The 14,672-nt window shown below is 40.2% G+C and overlaps 1 protein-coding gene across 1 annotated transcript in view; it reads right to left on the bottom strand.

The window, feature by feature from the left end:
- Window positions 1-12,505, bottom strand: part of RAB15 (RAB15, member RAS oncogene family) — a 424,110-nt gene extending 411,605 nt beyond the window's left edge. The window contains exon 1 of the mRNA XM_029598894.1: window positions 12,163-12,505. Coding sequence (XP_029454754.1) covers window positions 12,163-12,286 — 124 coding nt within the window. The 5' untranslated portion in view covers window positions 12,287-12,505. The remainder of the gene's footprint in view (window positions 1-12,162) is intronic.
- Window positions 12,506-14,672: the final 2,167 nt, after the last annotated feature.

The raw sequence follows: 14,672 nt of genomic DNA, 5'->3' as shown, positions 1-14,672 counted from the left end.
TACATAATGGCTCTGTGTATTAGACTTCTAGATTTTACCCCCTGAAGGTATTCAAAGATTGTGGGTTCAAAACCCACTGGAATTGAATTTTCATTATCACAAGAAGTGAGCCTTTTTCAATGGACAGTTAACATGGATTTACCAAAGGGAAGTCTTGCCTAACAAATCTGCTTCATTTTTTTGAAGGGGTTAATAAACATGTGGATAAAGGTGAACCAGTAGATGTAGTGTATTTGGATTTTCAGAAGGTGTTTGACACCTTCTGAAAATCATGAGAGGATTCTAAGAAAACTAAAACGTCATGGGGTAGGAGGCGATGTCCTTTCGTGGATAACAAACTGTTTAAAAGACAGGAAACAGAGAGTAGGATTAAATGGTCAATTTTCTCAGTGGAAAAGGGTAAACAGTGGAGTGCCTCAGGGATCTGTACTTGGACCGGTGCTTTTCAATATATATATAAATGATCTGGAAAGGAATACGATGAGTGAGGTTATCAAATTTGCGGATGATACAAAATTATTCAGAGTAGTTAAATCACAAGCAGATTGTGATACATTACAGGAGGACCTTGCAAGACTGAAAGATTGGGCATCCAAATGGCAGATGAAATTTAATGTGGACAAGTGCAAGGTGTTGCATATAGGGAAAAATAACCCTTGCTTTAGTTACACGATGTTAGGTTCCATATTAGGAGCTACCACCCAGGAAAAAGATCTAGGCATCATAGTGGATAATACTTTAAAATTGACAGCTCAGTGTGCTGCAGCAGTCAAAAAAGCAAACAGAATGTTAGGAATTATTAGGAAGGGAATGGTTAATACAATGGAAAATGTCATAATGCCTCTATATCGCTCCATGGTGAGACCGCACCTGGAATACTGTGTACAATTCTGGTCGCCGCATCTCAAAAAAGATATAGTTGCAATGGAGAAGGTACAGAGAAGGGCAACCAAAATGATAAAGGGGATAGAACAGCTCCCCTATGAGGAAAGGCTGAAGAGGTTATGGCCATTCAACTTGGAGAAGAGACGGCTGAGGGGGGATATGATAGAGGTCTTTAAGATCATGAGAGGTCTTGAACGAGTAGATATGAATCGGTTATTTACACTTTCGAATAATAGAAGGACTAGGGGGCATTCCATGAAGTTAGCAAGTAGCACATTTAAGACTAATCGGAGAAAATTCTTTTTCATTCAACGCACAATAAAGCTCTGGAATTTGTTGCCAGAGGATGTGGTTAGTACAGTTAGGGGTAGATTTTAAAAAGCATTTACTCGAGCAAGTAAGTGGGCTTTTCAAAATTGCTACAATATATGCCATTGAATTGTCCATAGGATTTACTCAAGTAAGTACACTTTACTCGAGTAAATAGCTTTTGAAAATTGCTACGATAGTATGTCACATTTACATGCGTAACTCCTTTGAAAATGACCCCCTTAGTGTAGCAGGGTTCAAAAAAGGTTTGGATAAGTTCTTGGAGGAGAAGTCCATTAACGGCTATTAATCAAATTTACTTAGGGAATAGCCATTGCTATTAATTGTATCAGTAGCATGGGATCTTCTTAGTGTTTGGGTAATTGCCAGGTTTTTGTGGCCTGGTTTGGCCTCTGTTGGCAACAGGATGCTGGACTTGATGGACCCTTGGTCTGACCCAGCATGGCAATTTCTTATGTTCTTATCTAGAACGAGAGGTCATGAGATGAAGTTGAAAGGGGGATAGATTCAGGAGTAATCTTAGGAAATTCTTTGTTAGAGAGGGTGGTGGATGTGTGGAACAGCCTCCCAGTGGAAGTGGTGGAGATAAAAATAGTTTCTGAATTCAAGAAAGCATGGGATAATTGCAGGGGATCTCTAAGGAAGTGATGAGAATTATAATGCTAAATTGATTGGTAGACTGAATGTACAGACAATCTTTTTCTGCCATCATGTTTCTATGTAATAATGGTAATTGTATTCAAAATGTTCTAATTGTGTTTAATCTTTGATTCAATTTTCAAAAGGAAAAAGTTGAATTGGAAAAAATGTAGAAACACAGAACATAGAAACACGGTAGAAAAAAAAAGACCATGTGACTCATCTATTTTGCTTATCCACCCAATAATTTAGCTTTAGAATTCTCATCACTCCCTTAGAGATCCCATATATTAACCTCATGCCTTCTTGAATTAAAATTTGGTAGGCTGTTCCAAGCATCCACTACCCTCTGTAAAGAAATATTTCCTAAAATTACTCCTGACTCTAACCCTTTCACCCTCATCTCATGACCCCTTGTTCTAGAGCCTCCTTTCCGTTGAAAGAGACTTGCTTTCTGTGTATGGAAATCTTTGAGATATTTAAATGTTTCTATCATATCTCCCCTATCTCACCTTCCCTCTGGGGTGTACATGTTTAGATCTTTAAATATATACCCCATATGCTTTAGAATGAAGACAATGGACCATTTTAGTAGCCACCTCTGACCAACTCCTTTGGAAGGTGTGGTCTCCAGAATTATACACAGTATTCCAAATGAGATTTCATAGGGACCTATATGGGGCAATATCACCTCCCTTTTTCTGCTGACCACTCCTCTCCCTGTGCAGACAAGAATCTTTCTGGCTTTTGCCATCATTTTATCCACTTGTGTGGACACCTTAAAATCATCAGATACATTCACCCCCAGATCCTGCTCTTCTTTAGTACTTCATATATGCGGATGACGTACAAATCCTCATACCTGTTACTGACACCTTACCCAAAGCCCTTAATACATGGGAAACGGCCCTCCTCTCAATCAAAACCTCCTCACTAACCTCAACCTTGCTCTCAACGCATCCAAAACAGAACTCATGATATCACCACAACACATCACTATCCATTTCCCCTCCCTCTTCATGCCCCCCTCCACAATTTCCTTTTCAAAACATGTACGCGACCTAGGCATTATACTTGACAACCAAATTAATCTAAAAAAATGTATTAACTCCACACTAAAAGAATGCTACTTCAAACTTCACACCCAAAAAAAACTAAAACTCCTTCTACACCTCAACGATTTCCGTACAGTACTCCAGTCAACCATCTTTTCGAAAATTGACTACTGCAACACCATCCTCCTAGGCCTTCCCAAAAACATGACCTACCCCCTCCAAATGCTACAAAATGCTGCTGCCCAGATTCTTACCAGCACCCACAAAAATGAACACATCACCCCAATTCTCAAGGAAGTACACTGGCGCCCAATCTCATCACGGATCCACTATAAGACCCTTACCATTATACACAAATCCCTACATAATCAAAATATGCAATGGTTCAATGATTCCTTACTATTTCGTAGCCTCACAAGACCCACCAGAACTCAATACTTGGCAACACTACACACACCGTCACCTAAACTCCCACATCTCACCACCACGAAAGAATGTGCATTATCTAATGCAGGACCTGCACTATGGAATACTATGCCAACCAACCTGCGCCAAGAACACTGTCCAAAAAAATTTAAACAAAAACTTATGACCTGGCTATTCAAGCAGGCATATTCTTGAAATCTCCTACTGACCCACCCCCATCTTGACATCTTCTCTCTACCCTTCCATCCTCTTTCTACCCACCCTCGCCCTCTAAACATCCTATGCCTCCCTAAATTATTCTCTTTATCTAAATGCCTTTTCCTATTCTTCTTTTTACCTCTCCTCACCCTAGAAATTTATTACTCTATAGCAAATTATACATCTAAACCCTAATTTTCTCTTAGAAATGCAATTCCCCTTCTATTGCAATAGCTTTTTTACTGTAATGTTTAGACACTGTTTGTTAGTTACTGTTCTAATTTAGTTCTAATATGGTTTGAATTCAGTTCCTTGTAAAGCCTTTTACACTGCATTCATGTTCCTTGTAAACCGATGTGATGTTACTAACAAATGTCCGTCTATTAAAAACATCAAATAAATAAATAAATAAATAAATTGAAGTATTTCACCTGCAATACTATATTTTTTCCCTTGGATTTTTGCATCCTGCATGCATTACTCTGCATTTTTTAGCATTTAATCTTAGTTATCAGACAAAAGACCTTTCCTTGAGCTTCACTAAATCCCTCCTCATGTTTTCCATACCTTCCTGACTGTTGCAGATTTTGGTGTCATCAGCAAAAAAGATAAAGCTTTCCTGGCAATCCTTTAGCTATCAAAAAATAAATTAACAATCAATCACGTGATCCCCAATAATAAATTTAAGTACTGTGGCAAGATACAAATATGACTTAGCAGAATGCCAAAAGGGGCGTGTTGACAATTTATGGCTTCAGCTTCAGAGCTTAACACCATCAGCGATGTACACAGTGATGTTCATAAGATAAGTTATACTAACTGCACTAATTGCATGTACTGCAAATGAAAATATCTTTTAAAAAAATGATCTTCTATTTTGGACTTTGACCGATGATTAAAAATAAGGCAAGTCATCTAGCAATCTTGCTTTCACGATGAGGCCTATTATGACTGGTCAATTTTCATAGCAAGCGTCTACACGACAAACTTGATGTACTTTTGACATTCTGCTAAATCCTTTAGCTATGTCATTCACAAAAATGTTGAAAAGAACCAGTCCAAGGATTGATCCCTGAGGCATACCAATAGTAACAACCCCCTCTGCAGAGAAAACTCCATTTACCACTACCCTTTGTCTCCTCTCACTTAGCCAATTTCTAATCCAGTCAGTCACTCTAGGTCCCATACCAATGGCATTCGATTTATTTATGTCTCCTATGTGGAACCGTATCAAAGGCCTAACTGAAATCCAAGCACACTACATCTAGCACTCTCCTTTGATCTAACACTGTCACTGAACCAAAAATCCATATGTCAAGATTTACCTCTAGTAAAACCATGCTGCCTCAGACCTTGCAATTCATTGGATTCTAAAAACTGCACTATCCTCTATTTTAGCAGTGAGTCCATTAATTTACTCACCTCAGAGCTCAGACTAACCAGCCTGTAGTTCCCATCCTCCTCTTTACTTCCATCCTTATGAATAGGAACTACATCCGCCAGTCTCCAAAAGTATATCCAGCTCTAAAGAAGCACTAAACAGGTCAGCCAGCAGAGCTGCCAGGCTATCGCCTTAGTACCCTTGGATGCATCCCATCCTACCCCATCACCTTATCTACTTTAAGTTTAGTTAGCTCCTCACAAACACACTGTTCTGAAAATTGATTGAGGTTTACCTCACTTCCAGTCTTATTTGTGTTTCTTTTATGTGGTCCTGCCCCAGATCCTTCGAAAGTGAACAATAAACAGAAATATTTGTTAAGCAATTTTTCTTTTCCTCAACAGCCTCTACATATTCCTCTGTCACTTCTTAAAATGCAATTTTTGCACTTCCTTCATCACTAACATATATGAAATGTCTTGTCCCCTGTTTTACCTTGTTTGCTATTTTTCTTTCACTACAAAATCAGGAAAAACCTCTTGATGTGAGAAAAGGAAAAATAATATATACATGTAAAGATTTCTCACAGGTGATGGGACTTATAAAGGCAAAATTTACTGTAATAATAACCCAGCATTTATTTAGAAGTTCTAAATAAGTTATCCAAGTGATCAGCTTCACGAGCAATAGAGAGACATAAAAGGCCCTAAGCAACCGATGATTATATCTCTTAGCACAAAGAAGCATAATGCTCTTATAGGTTACCAGACACACATTCTGGAACCCTGTGCACTGTGATGGTTGCTGGGTTAGTATTACAGTAAATTTTGCCTTTATAAGTCCCATCACCTGTGAGAAATCTTTACATGTATATATTATTTTTCTTTCACTTGCATCTTTGCATTCCTGACTACTTTCCCAGCTTCACTTAACTTTTATAGATATTGTCGTCTGTCTTTCTCTTTCTGTGATCTCTTGTAGTTTACGAACACTAACTTTTTCTCCCTTACCTTTTCAGCTACTTCTGTAGAAAACCCTAGCATCCTGATTTTCCTCTTTCACTTTATTTACTTTCCTAACAAAAAGGTTATAATATCTCCTTTTAGTTTTGACCACTGCTCTTCTACTTCCCCTAGATTTTTCCATCCAGCTAACAACTCCTTTGGATATTCCCCCATTTTAAGAAAGTTAGCTTTCCTGATGCCTAGGAGACTCACTTTTGAATGAACCTTCATCTCTTGCAACCTAATACAGAACCACACCACCAGATGATCATTGGATCCCAGGTGATCATCCACTACAACATCAGAGATGTTATCCCCATTAGAAAGCACGAGATCCAGTATCACCCCTTCCCATATGGGTTCCATTACCAATTGATAGAATAGTTCTTCTTGCAGAGAATCCATGATCTCTCTCTTCTAGATGACTCTGCAGCCAGGATGTCCAAATCAACATCTGGCAGATTGAAATCCCCTGGAAATAGAACCTCCCCTTTCATAGCAATTTTGTGAATATCCTCCATTAAATCTTGCTATTTGTACAGGCACTTTTCCTGGCAGAATTTAAGTACAGTTTTGAAATGTAATAAATCGCAATCCCACCCCAATTCCACCACCAGACCACCTCTCTGTATCGGGCGGATTTTAAATGCCCTGCTCGCGTAAATCCGGCTGGATTTACGCGAGCAGGGCCCTCACGCGCCGGCACGCCTATTTTGCATAGGCCGCCGGTGCACGCAGAGCCCTGGGACGAGCGTAAGTCCTGGGGCTTTTTTAAGGGGGCGTGTCAGGGGCGTCGCCAAATGACGCGGCGTTTCGGGGGCGTGACTAGGCATTTGGGGGGCGGGCCTGGGGGCGTGGTTTCGGCCCGCGGGCTTTCCGGGGGCATGGCCGCGCCCTCCGGAACAGCCCCTGGGTCGGGTCTTGGCGCGCCAGCAGCCCACTGGCACGCGCGGATTTACTCTGCCTCCGGGAGGCGTAAATCCATGGATAAAGGTGGGAGGGGGTTTAGATAGGGCCGGGGGGTGGGTTAGGTAGGGGAAGGGAGGGGAAGGTGCGCGCAGGCTGCCCAAAATTGGCAGCCTTGAGCGCGCCGATCCTGGATTTTATAAGATGCGCGCGTAGCCGCCACCAGGCAAAATGTTTGCGCCTGGTGTGTGAACAAAAGTATGAGATTGCGCTATTTTTTAAAATCAACCCCTATGTGAGTAAACATAGGCGCATACAGGTGGGCAATAAGAATATAACATAACAATGTAAGAATTGCCATGCTGTGTCAGAGCAATGTCCATTGAGCACAGCATCCTATCTCCAACAGTGGCCAATCCAGGTCACAATTACCTAAGAACATAAGAACATAAGAAAATGCCATACTGGGTCAGACCAAGGGTCCATCAAGCCCAGCATCCTGTTTCCAACAGTGGCCAATCCAGGCCATAAGAACCTGGCAAGTACCCAAAAACTAAGTCTATTCCATGTAACCATTGCCAATGGCAGTGGCCATTCTCCAAGTGAACTCAACAGCAGGCAATGGACTTCTCCTCCAAGAACCCATCCAATCCCCCTTTAAACACAGCTATACTAACTGCACGAACCACATTCTCTGGCAACAAATTCCAGAGTTTAATTGTGCGTTGAGTAAAAAAGAACTTTCTCCGATTAGTTTTAAATGTGCCCCATGCTAACTTCATGGAGTGTCCTCTAGTCTTTCTACTATCCGAAAGATCACATAAAGTAGATTTTGTAAGGCCCCAGCTGTGCTTTACCCATATATAGTAAATGCCTTTGAAAACTGTCTTTTCCAAACTTAGGTGTCTAAATTTAGACCTGTAATTCATTTGCCTACATTTAAATCCTTAAAGGGGTCATTCTTCAAATTGCAATGGACCGTTAACATATGTGTTAGGGCATTATAACACGCGATAACACCCTAACGCATGCAATAACCACCACTTCACAAATCGAAAATGTAAATTTGGGAAAGGGGAGGAGTTTGGGCAGGGTTTGGGGGGTAGGAAAATTCGGGTCCTGTAGCGCTGCGGGCGATAATGTATCACACATTATCACCCGCATTAGTGCCGGAAATATCTACAGCTATTTCATTGGTGCTACAGGCGTGATAGTGTGTAGCGAGGCCGCAACTGTAGTGAGCAAAAATGCACCACCGTGATGCGACCACCTGTTCACTATCATCCCCGTCCCTTTTTTTTTCCAGGGGTTAGTTAGGTGCCTAGTGCTGAAAATCAGCACTAAGTACCTTTTCCCATCCTAACTCCACCCTGTGGCCACCTATTTTTTAGCCACTTTATAATATGCACCTAAATTAAGGCACTCAGCCCTAGACTGTTTTCAAAGGAGCTGATTTAGGTGTTTCATTCCCAAAGTTAGAACCTTAAACCCTTTGAAAATTGGCCTCATAGCATTTAAATATTGTCAGTGTGGGGCAATCTTATATACAGATGTATCTAAAAATTAACTCTTGGTTCCCTGGTAAGTATAATCCTATGTCCCAGTTTTTCATATAATTTGTTTAAATCAAGCATAAATCTTGTAAAGTGCAGTGAAAACTCAGCCATGTATATTACACAAGAATGCATAAAATTAAATGTTCTGCATCATTTTAATAGAGAACAAGGGACATGTTTCAGCAATACTGTCTTCATCAGGATTTAAATGAAGCATCAGTGATCATCCTCTTTATCCACAAGTGGTCACATAGTTCCTACATATTCAACTAAAGATGGCTGAAAGACACCAGGAAGACAGCTAATAACTTGATTATGTACAAGGCAGTTGAGCCTTTAGAATGATTATTTTTGAAAATTTCATAGCACTGCTGACCATTTGTGTACAGAGGGTGACTGTTTTAGGTTTGCTTGAATCCTGATGAAGACTATGTTGCCAAAACATTGTCCATGCCAGTCCTGGTCTGTCCAACTGACTTAGAAAGTATACTAGCATGCAATATGTTTGTTATACACTACTGATTTTTGCTGGAATTCACAATTATATCACTGCAATATAATTTGTACCCTGGTATAGCACTGTCCCATTGGTTATCCTCCTTCCTCCAGGTCTCTGAGATGCCAATTATGTCTACCTCTTCATTCACTGTTATACTCTCTCTCTCTCTCTCTCCCATCTTATTTCGTAGACTTCTGGCACTGGCACACAGATGTTTCAAAGTATGTATTTTGCTTGGAGTGGAGAAGTAGCCTAGCGGTTAGAGCAGTGGGCTATGAACTGACAAAACCAGTATTCAAATCCCACTGCTGTGCCTTGTGACCTTGGGTAAGTCACTTCACTCTCCATTGTTTCAGGTACAGACTTAAATTATGAACTCACTGGGGGACAGGGAAATATGCAGAGTATCTGAATGCAATCCACTTTCAAAAGCAGAATATTAATAAATTTATATGGAAAACTGGGACATAGGATTATACTTACTGGGGAATCGGGAGTTCATTTTCAGATACAGCCATATATCTATATATGATTGTCCCACCTAGGCATCATTTAAGTGTTGTATTGATGATTTCTAAGCATTCCTTCCTTGAATGTTCAGACTGAACTGAAAACGATGGCGAGGCAGTCTACTGAACTCATGTGAATTTGGCCCCATTAACTATTAAATTATCTATCAAAATAAAAAAAAGCACTGTGACATTGTCTCATGATCACGTTGAGTGAAAAACTTTGTACCAAACAACATCACAATTCATGGATGGCTGAATCCTTGACAGTAATCAGAATTCACAGAAGGAGAATCCCATCAGAATGCAAACACAATCTCAAATGTTTAGTGGTAAAATTGTTCAGTTTGTGAAGCTAGCAAGTTATTGAAATTTCTCTTCATTTTGTTACAAAACTGATTAAAATGTGCCAGTATTTACTGTACTCTAACAGTGATAGTAAGGTCATAAAGCTGAATGAACATCTTAAACTGTTGATGATGTTGATGCATTAGATATTATAGGACGTGCCCCTTTTCATTAACACTGTATTTTTACAGTCTTTAAGAAGATGTTGTTATACAATTAAGTGTTGCTCCATAATTTCAGTTAAAAATGGATTTATAAGAAAGCTAGTGGTAGCTAAAATCTCTGAGGAGCCTGCCTGGCTGTCAATCCTAGCTACAGTTAGCTTTAGCATTCAGTGCTGGACATCAGCTTCCTCTTTCTCTTCTGAGCTATCAACACGGGAAGGAAAGGAGAAGCTGGCATGTGATGCTGGAAAATGGGGACAACCATGATTGTATCTGATAGCTTCACCCAAGGAGTTTAAGCTGCCATGCTTTTCGTTTCTCAAACACATATATTTAGCTGAAATTATAAATTATCAGTGGGTGCTGTGCTTCCTAGTAGTAACCTATGAAGAGCTGTCCAAATGTATTATTAGTGAAAAAGAACTTATTTATTTATTTATTTAGCATTTTTCTATACCGACTTTCCAATAACAAAATTATTGATCAATTCGGTTTACATTTTAAACAATAACAACAATGACAAGTAAATGTCTTACAATGAACAGGTCGAATTAACTTGGATTAAGATATATGGGGGTAATAACATAATTAACATGAACTGCTGTTTTTAAAGAAATAAAAGAGTATCCCCTGCTGAGAGTTGTGAGATAATTCCACAGCAATATGGAATCTGTAAATGGAGAAAATATATGAATTCAAAAAGAAAGGCACTTATTTCTCTCCCTCAGACTTCTACCACTTGCAGCTAAGCAACACATAATATACAAATACTGCACAGAAGTTGCTCATAGGGTTTCAGCGTGAAAACAGCCCACATCGCTAATCAAAATATTAAAAGAAATCTTTTTTTTCCCCTTATCAGAGCTTTAGTGGGTTGCATTTATATTTTTCTCCAATCTGTAGTTTCCCATTTTAGATTTTGTAGACCTCTCACTTCAACAGAATCCAAAGCATTAAAATTCTCATAGTGTGTTTGGGATGAGAGTTTTAACATCAGGAATAGCCAAAATTGTTCCAGTCTTCATAGAGACCTCTAGTCATGTTAGAAAACTCTTAAACAAAGGAAGCCATTTTAGAGGTGCCAAGAAACTAACTTTAGCAGGAACAGGAGGTGAATGGCAACATCTTGCGTTTTTTTTTTCACACCACTGAGATTTTACTATGTTCTTATTTTTGTATTGTACTGAATTTGTGTGTTGTAAACTACTTTGGACAGTTTATTGTGGAAATCCTTTCATGGGCACATGGAGTGGATACAAGGGCTAACTGCCTTTCCATCCAACCAATCAAAGTGGTCCAGCCAGACTGGGATGGGGGAGGGGGTGCAGCCAGGACAAGCTTCTTATCTAGGATGGCCCATTTCTCCCCTCCCCCGAGCCACTCTGGAGGCAGTATAACCATGTTTAAAAGGAATAAATAAAATATAACAGTAGAACCCTAGGTTCCAAGGATGACAAAAGCTTACAGCAAGAGCAATCTGTCTTGTGGCAAACTTGAGCTACAAATCAGGAGTGCAGCACTTAGTGGCCCAAATAACCGAGTTTTGCTGCTTTCCTGCCTGTGAAGTGCCCCATCTCCTGCCTTCTGCCTGTGAAATGCTCCACCTCCCATGTCCCACCTCCCACCTTCTGCCTGCTTCTTTATGAGCTGCAAAACAGTCCTGAAAAACTTTGCACCTTGTACTGTGATTGTCATATTTTTACTGTTTTAGTTTACCATCCCAAATCCATCAGGTAGCTAATTTTAGAAACTACTGTAACTAATATCAAACAATGTGTCTTTCTGTGTGTGTGCATATATGTTATCTTTCCTAATGATTATTACAAGAGTAGTAATTTGAATTTCTACCTTTCCCTTTATCCCTCATATTGTAGCTGGACCTTTCTGGCCATTTGTAGCAAATTTATCTTTTAGTGCTTTCAGAAGGGATTTTCAATTTGCATATATGCTTTACATTATAATTAAAATACCATCCTATCATCTATTATTAAACACACAGACATATTCATTAGGAACTAATTTTAGCAACTATTGCAAGTAATAGCTAACAGCATCTGAATGTATATGCATGCATGTGTGTATGGATATATATATATATATATATACACATATGTAAACAGTTTGCAAATTGAGCGGATATTATTGTACAATTGGCAGTATAATAATCGGCATTGTTACAATGTGCCAAGACACCACTGGCTGCATTTCCCTGCAGCATAACAGAGCCCGTAAGCAGCAAGAAGGAAAAAGCTTTTTTCTTACCTATTGTAGAAATATGAGATGAATGAAACTCGTTGTCAGTGAATCTGCACAGCAAACACGTTTTCCCAACCCCTGAATCCCCGATCAGGAGCAGTCGGAATAAGACATCATATTGTTTGGCCATTGTGTGGCTGCACACAGCCTGTTCATAGAGAGCAGAGCAAGAGAAGAGGAGGTTTCTTAGCTCTGGGAAGCAGTCCTCTCTGCTTCCATAGCTAGAAGGCAAGTGATCAAAGCAGCTTCATCCTCTTGGCCCCCACTAGATTTCCTCCCCTTGGATATCTTTCTCTCCTTTGTCCAGCAGCAATGTGGATGTTGAAGCCTCTTTTATTGTTTTTGTGCTGGGCAAATTTCCTGTGCGTTGAATGAAACCAAGGCTGCAGCTGATAGATCAGATCTCTCGGTGATAGGAGGATATTGTCTGGAATTCATGCAGTGGGGGCGGAGACAAGAAAATCCAGAACTCCACCTGAGGGCAGAACCACAACAGCAAAAGCTGATCCCCCTCTCTCCTTTCTCTGGCTCCTTCTTTTCCTAAGCATTGCGCTTCAGGATTGAATTACAGCCAGCACATGGGAAGGGATAGGTCCCCTCATCTAGAATTGCTGTATAAAGCTAAATCAGGAGGCTGGAAACATTATTTAGATGCATAGTATGTATTACATCTATCCAAGACACTGCAAGCAACACATTTGCTTTCAGGAAAATATACAGCTTGCTATGAGTCTTTTATTTGTCTTGGCTGTCTCTTCACTTTATTTTAAGTTCCATAATGCAGAAACTGTCTCTTATATGCATTATTATTTATTAATTATGATGAATCGCACTTCCTACATGTGTATATCAATGCAATGTACATACATAATAAACATATCAATACAGCACTGCATACATCTGGTAGCGCTACATATATCATAAGCAGTTAATCTGAATTGGGACTATTAGAAGAATATATTGTATGATAGTTTTCCTTCCTACTCCACAGTCCACCCATTTGCCCTTTCACTGGTTTGATGAAACATGGATAAAGATGATATGTGTTATCGAGAAAGGTGTCACTGCACATCGTGTATAAGTAATCTGAGACCTGCTGGGCAGATTCTCTGTCAGGACATCATTTTGGAGTCCCTGGTCTGTCTCCTTTCATTTTGATGAACTGCAGTTCACATTCTAACCTAAAGAAAAAAGTCAATATTGCAGGAGTCATATGCCTACCAGCTATGAATTCCCACATGCTGAGCTCCCAGCTATATTTTTTTTTAATGCAGATAGAAGTGACAGGGTTGCTGGAGCAAACCCTACCACCACAAACAAATGTAGAGAAACAATATTTTTCTATTGATGCGCAGGCATGAGTGTATCAGGGCACCACTGCACTGGAATTTTACAGCTCCAACAGTCATACAAGATATGCAGATTCAGTATTCAGTGCTATTCCAATGCCTTCAGTTTGGAGGCATGGTTATTCTGAGATTGGCATACATTAGCATGGGCCCCTCTCCCAGACTCACTCTCACACGTACATACCATCTCTCTCTAATACATATGTACATACAAATACATTCTCTCACTCAGGGTCATAGGGTGGCTGCTGAAGTTGGTGGTGCACCACAAAATTTCCTGCTGCCATGTGACTGACCCTCTGAGCCTGACATCATTTATTTATTTATTTAACCGTTTTTTATACCGACCTTCATAGTAAATAACCATATCGGATCGGTTTACATTTAACAAGGGTAAACTAAAGTAACAAATCTGGTAAGCAATGTATAACAAAGATAGGAATAAGTCAAAGTTACAATCAACAAGGAATAAAAAACTTGGAAGCTTAAACAAGCTGGAAGGAAGAAAGCAGGTAGATAATTATAAAGAGGTATGATTGAGTATGGGTTAAAGCTAATGGTGCTTTAACCTGGAAGTGCCGGAGTCCATTGTTCATGAAGATGAGTGCCGAAGACTTGGTAAGAGGGAAGAGCAATTAAGAGCAAATTAATGATTGTCTGGTGGATCAGGGTAGGCTGGGCCTTTAATGTCCCCCTTCGATGCACTAACATATGTGACATTGAGCTGGCCTTTGATAATGTTGTCAGGCTGAGGGAGGTAGTTCAGAGTGTCGACAGCCTGGAGGAGGAGCAGAGCTTTATTTAGGGGAGGTTCAAGGCAATCTGCTGCCTGAGGCAAGGGATAAGATGCTTTCCCTCCTCCTGGCCAAAGTCCCCAAAAGGGATACACTTTGGGGCTGATGCAACAGAGCGTGGAAAATGGGTGCTTTCCTAAAGCGCACCCTGCCACCTCTCCTGGGTGCACAATTTAATATTTAAATGAGGGATCACGCTGCCAAGGAGGCGCTAGGGACAAATGAGTGCCCCTGGTGCCTCCTTGGCAGTGGGCGCCCAGGATAGGTGGCTGTCAGTGGGTTAGGAAAATAGACGCTCGATTTTATGAGCATCCATTTCCCTAACCTGACCGCTGGCGCTTTTTAAAAAAAAATTTTTTTAACCTTTGGGTTC

The sequence above is a fragment of the Rhinatrema bivittatum genome, chromosome 4, assembly GCF_901001135.1.
Source record: "Rhinatrema bivittatum chromosome 4, aRhiBiv1.1, whole genome shotgun sequence".
NCBI lineage: Eukaryota > Metazoa > Chordata > Amphibia > Gymnophiona > Rhinatrematidae > Rhinatrema > Rhinatrema bivittatum.
This window is presented reverse-complemented; position numbering and strand designations above follow the sequence as displayed.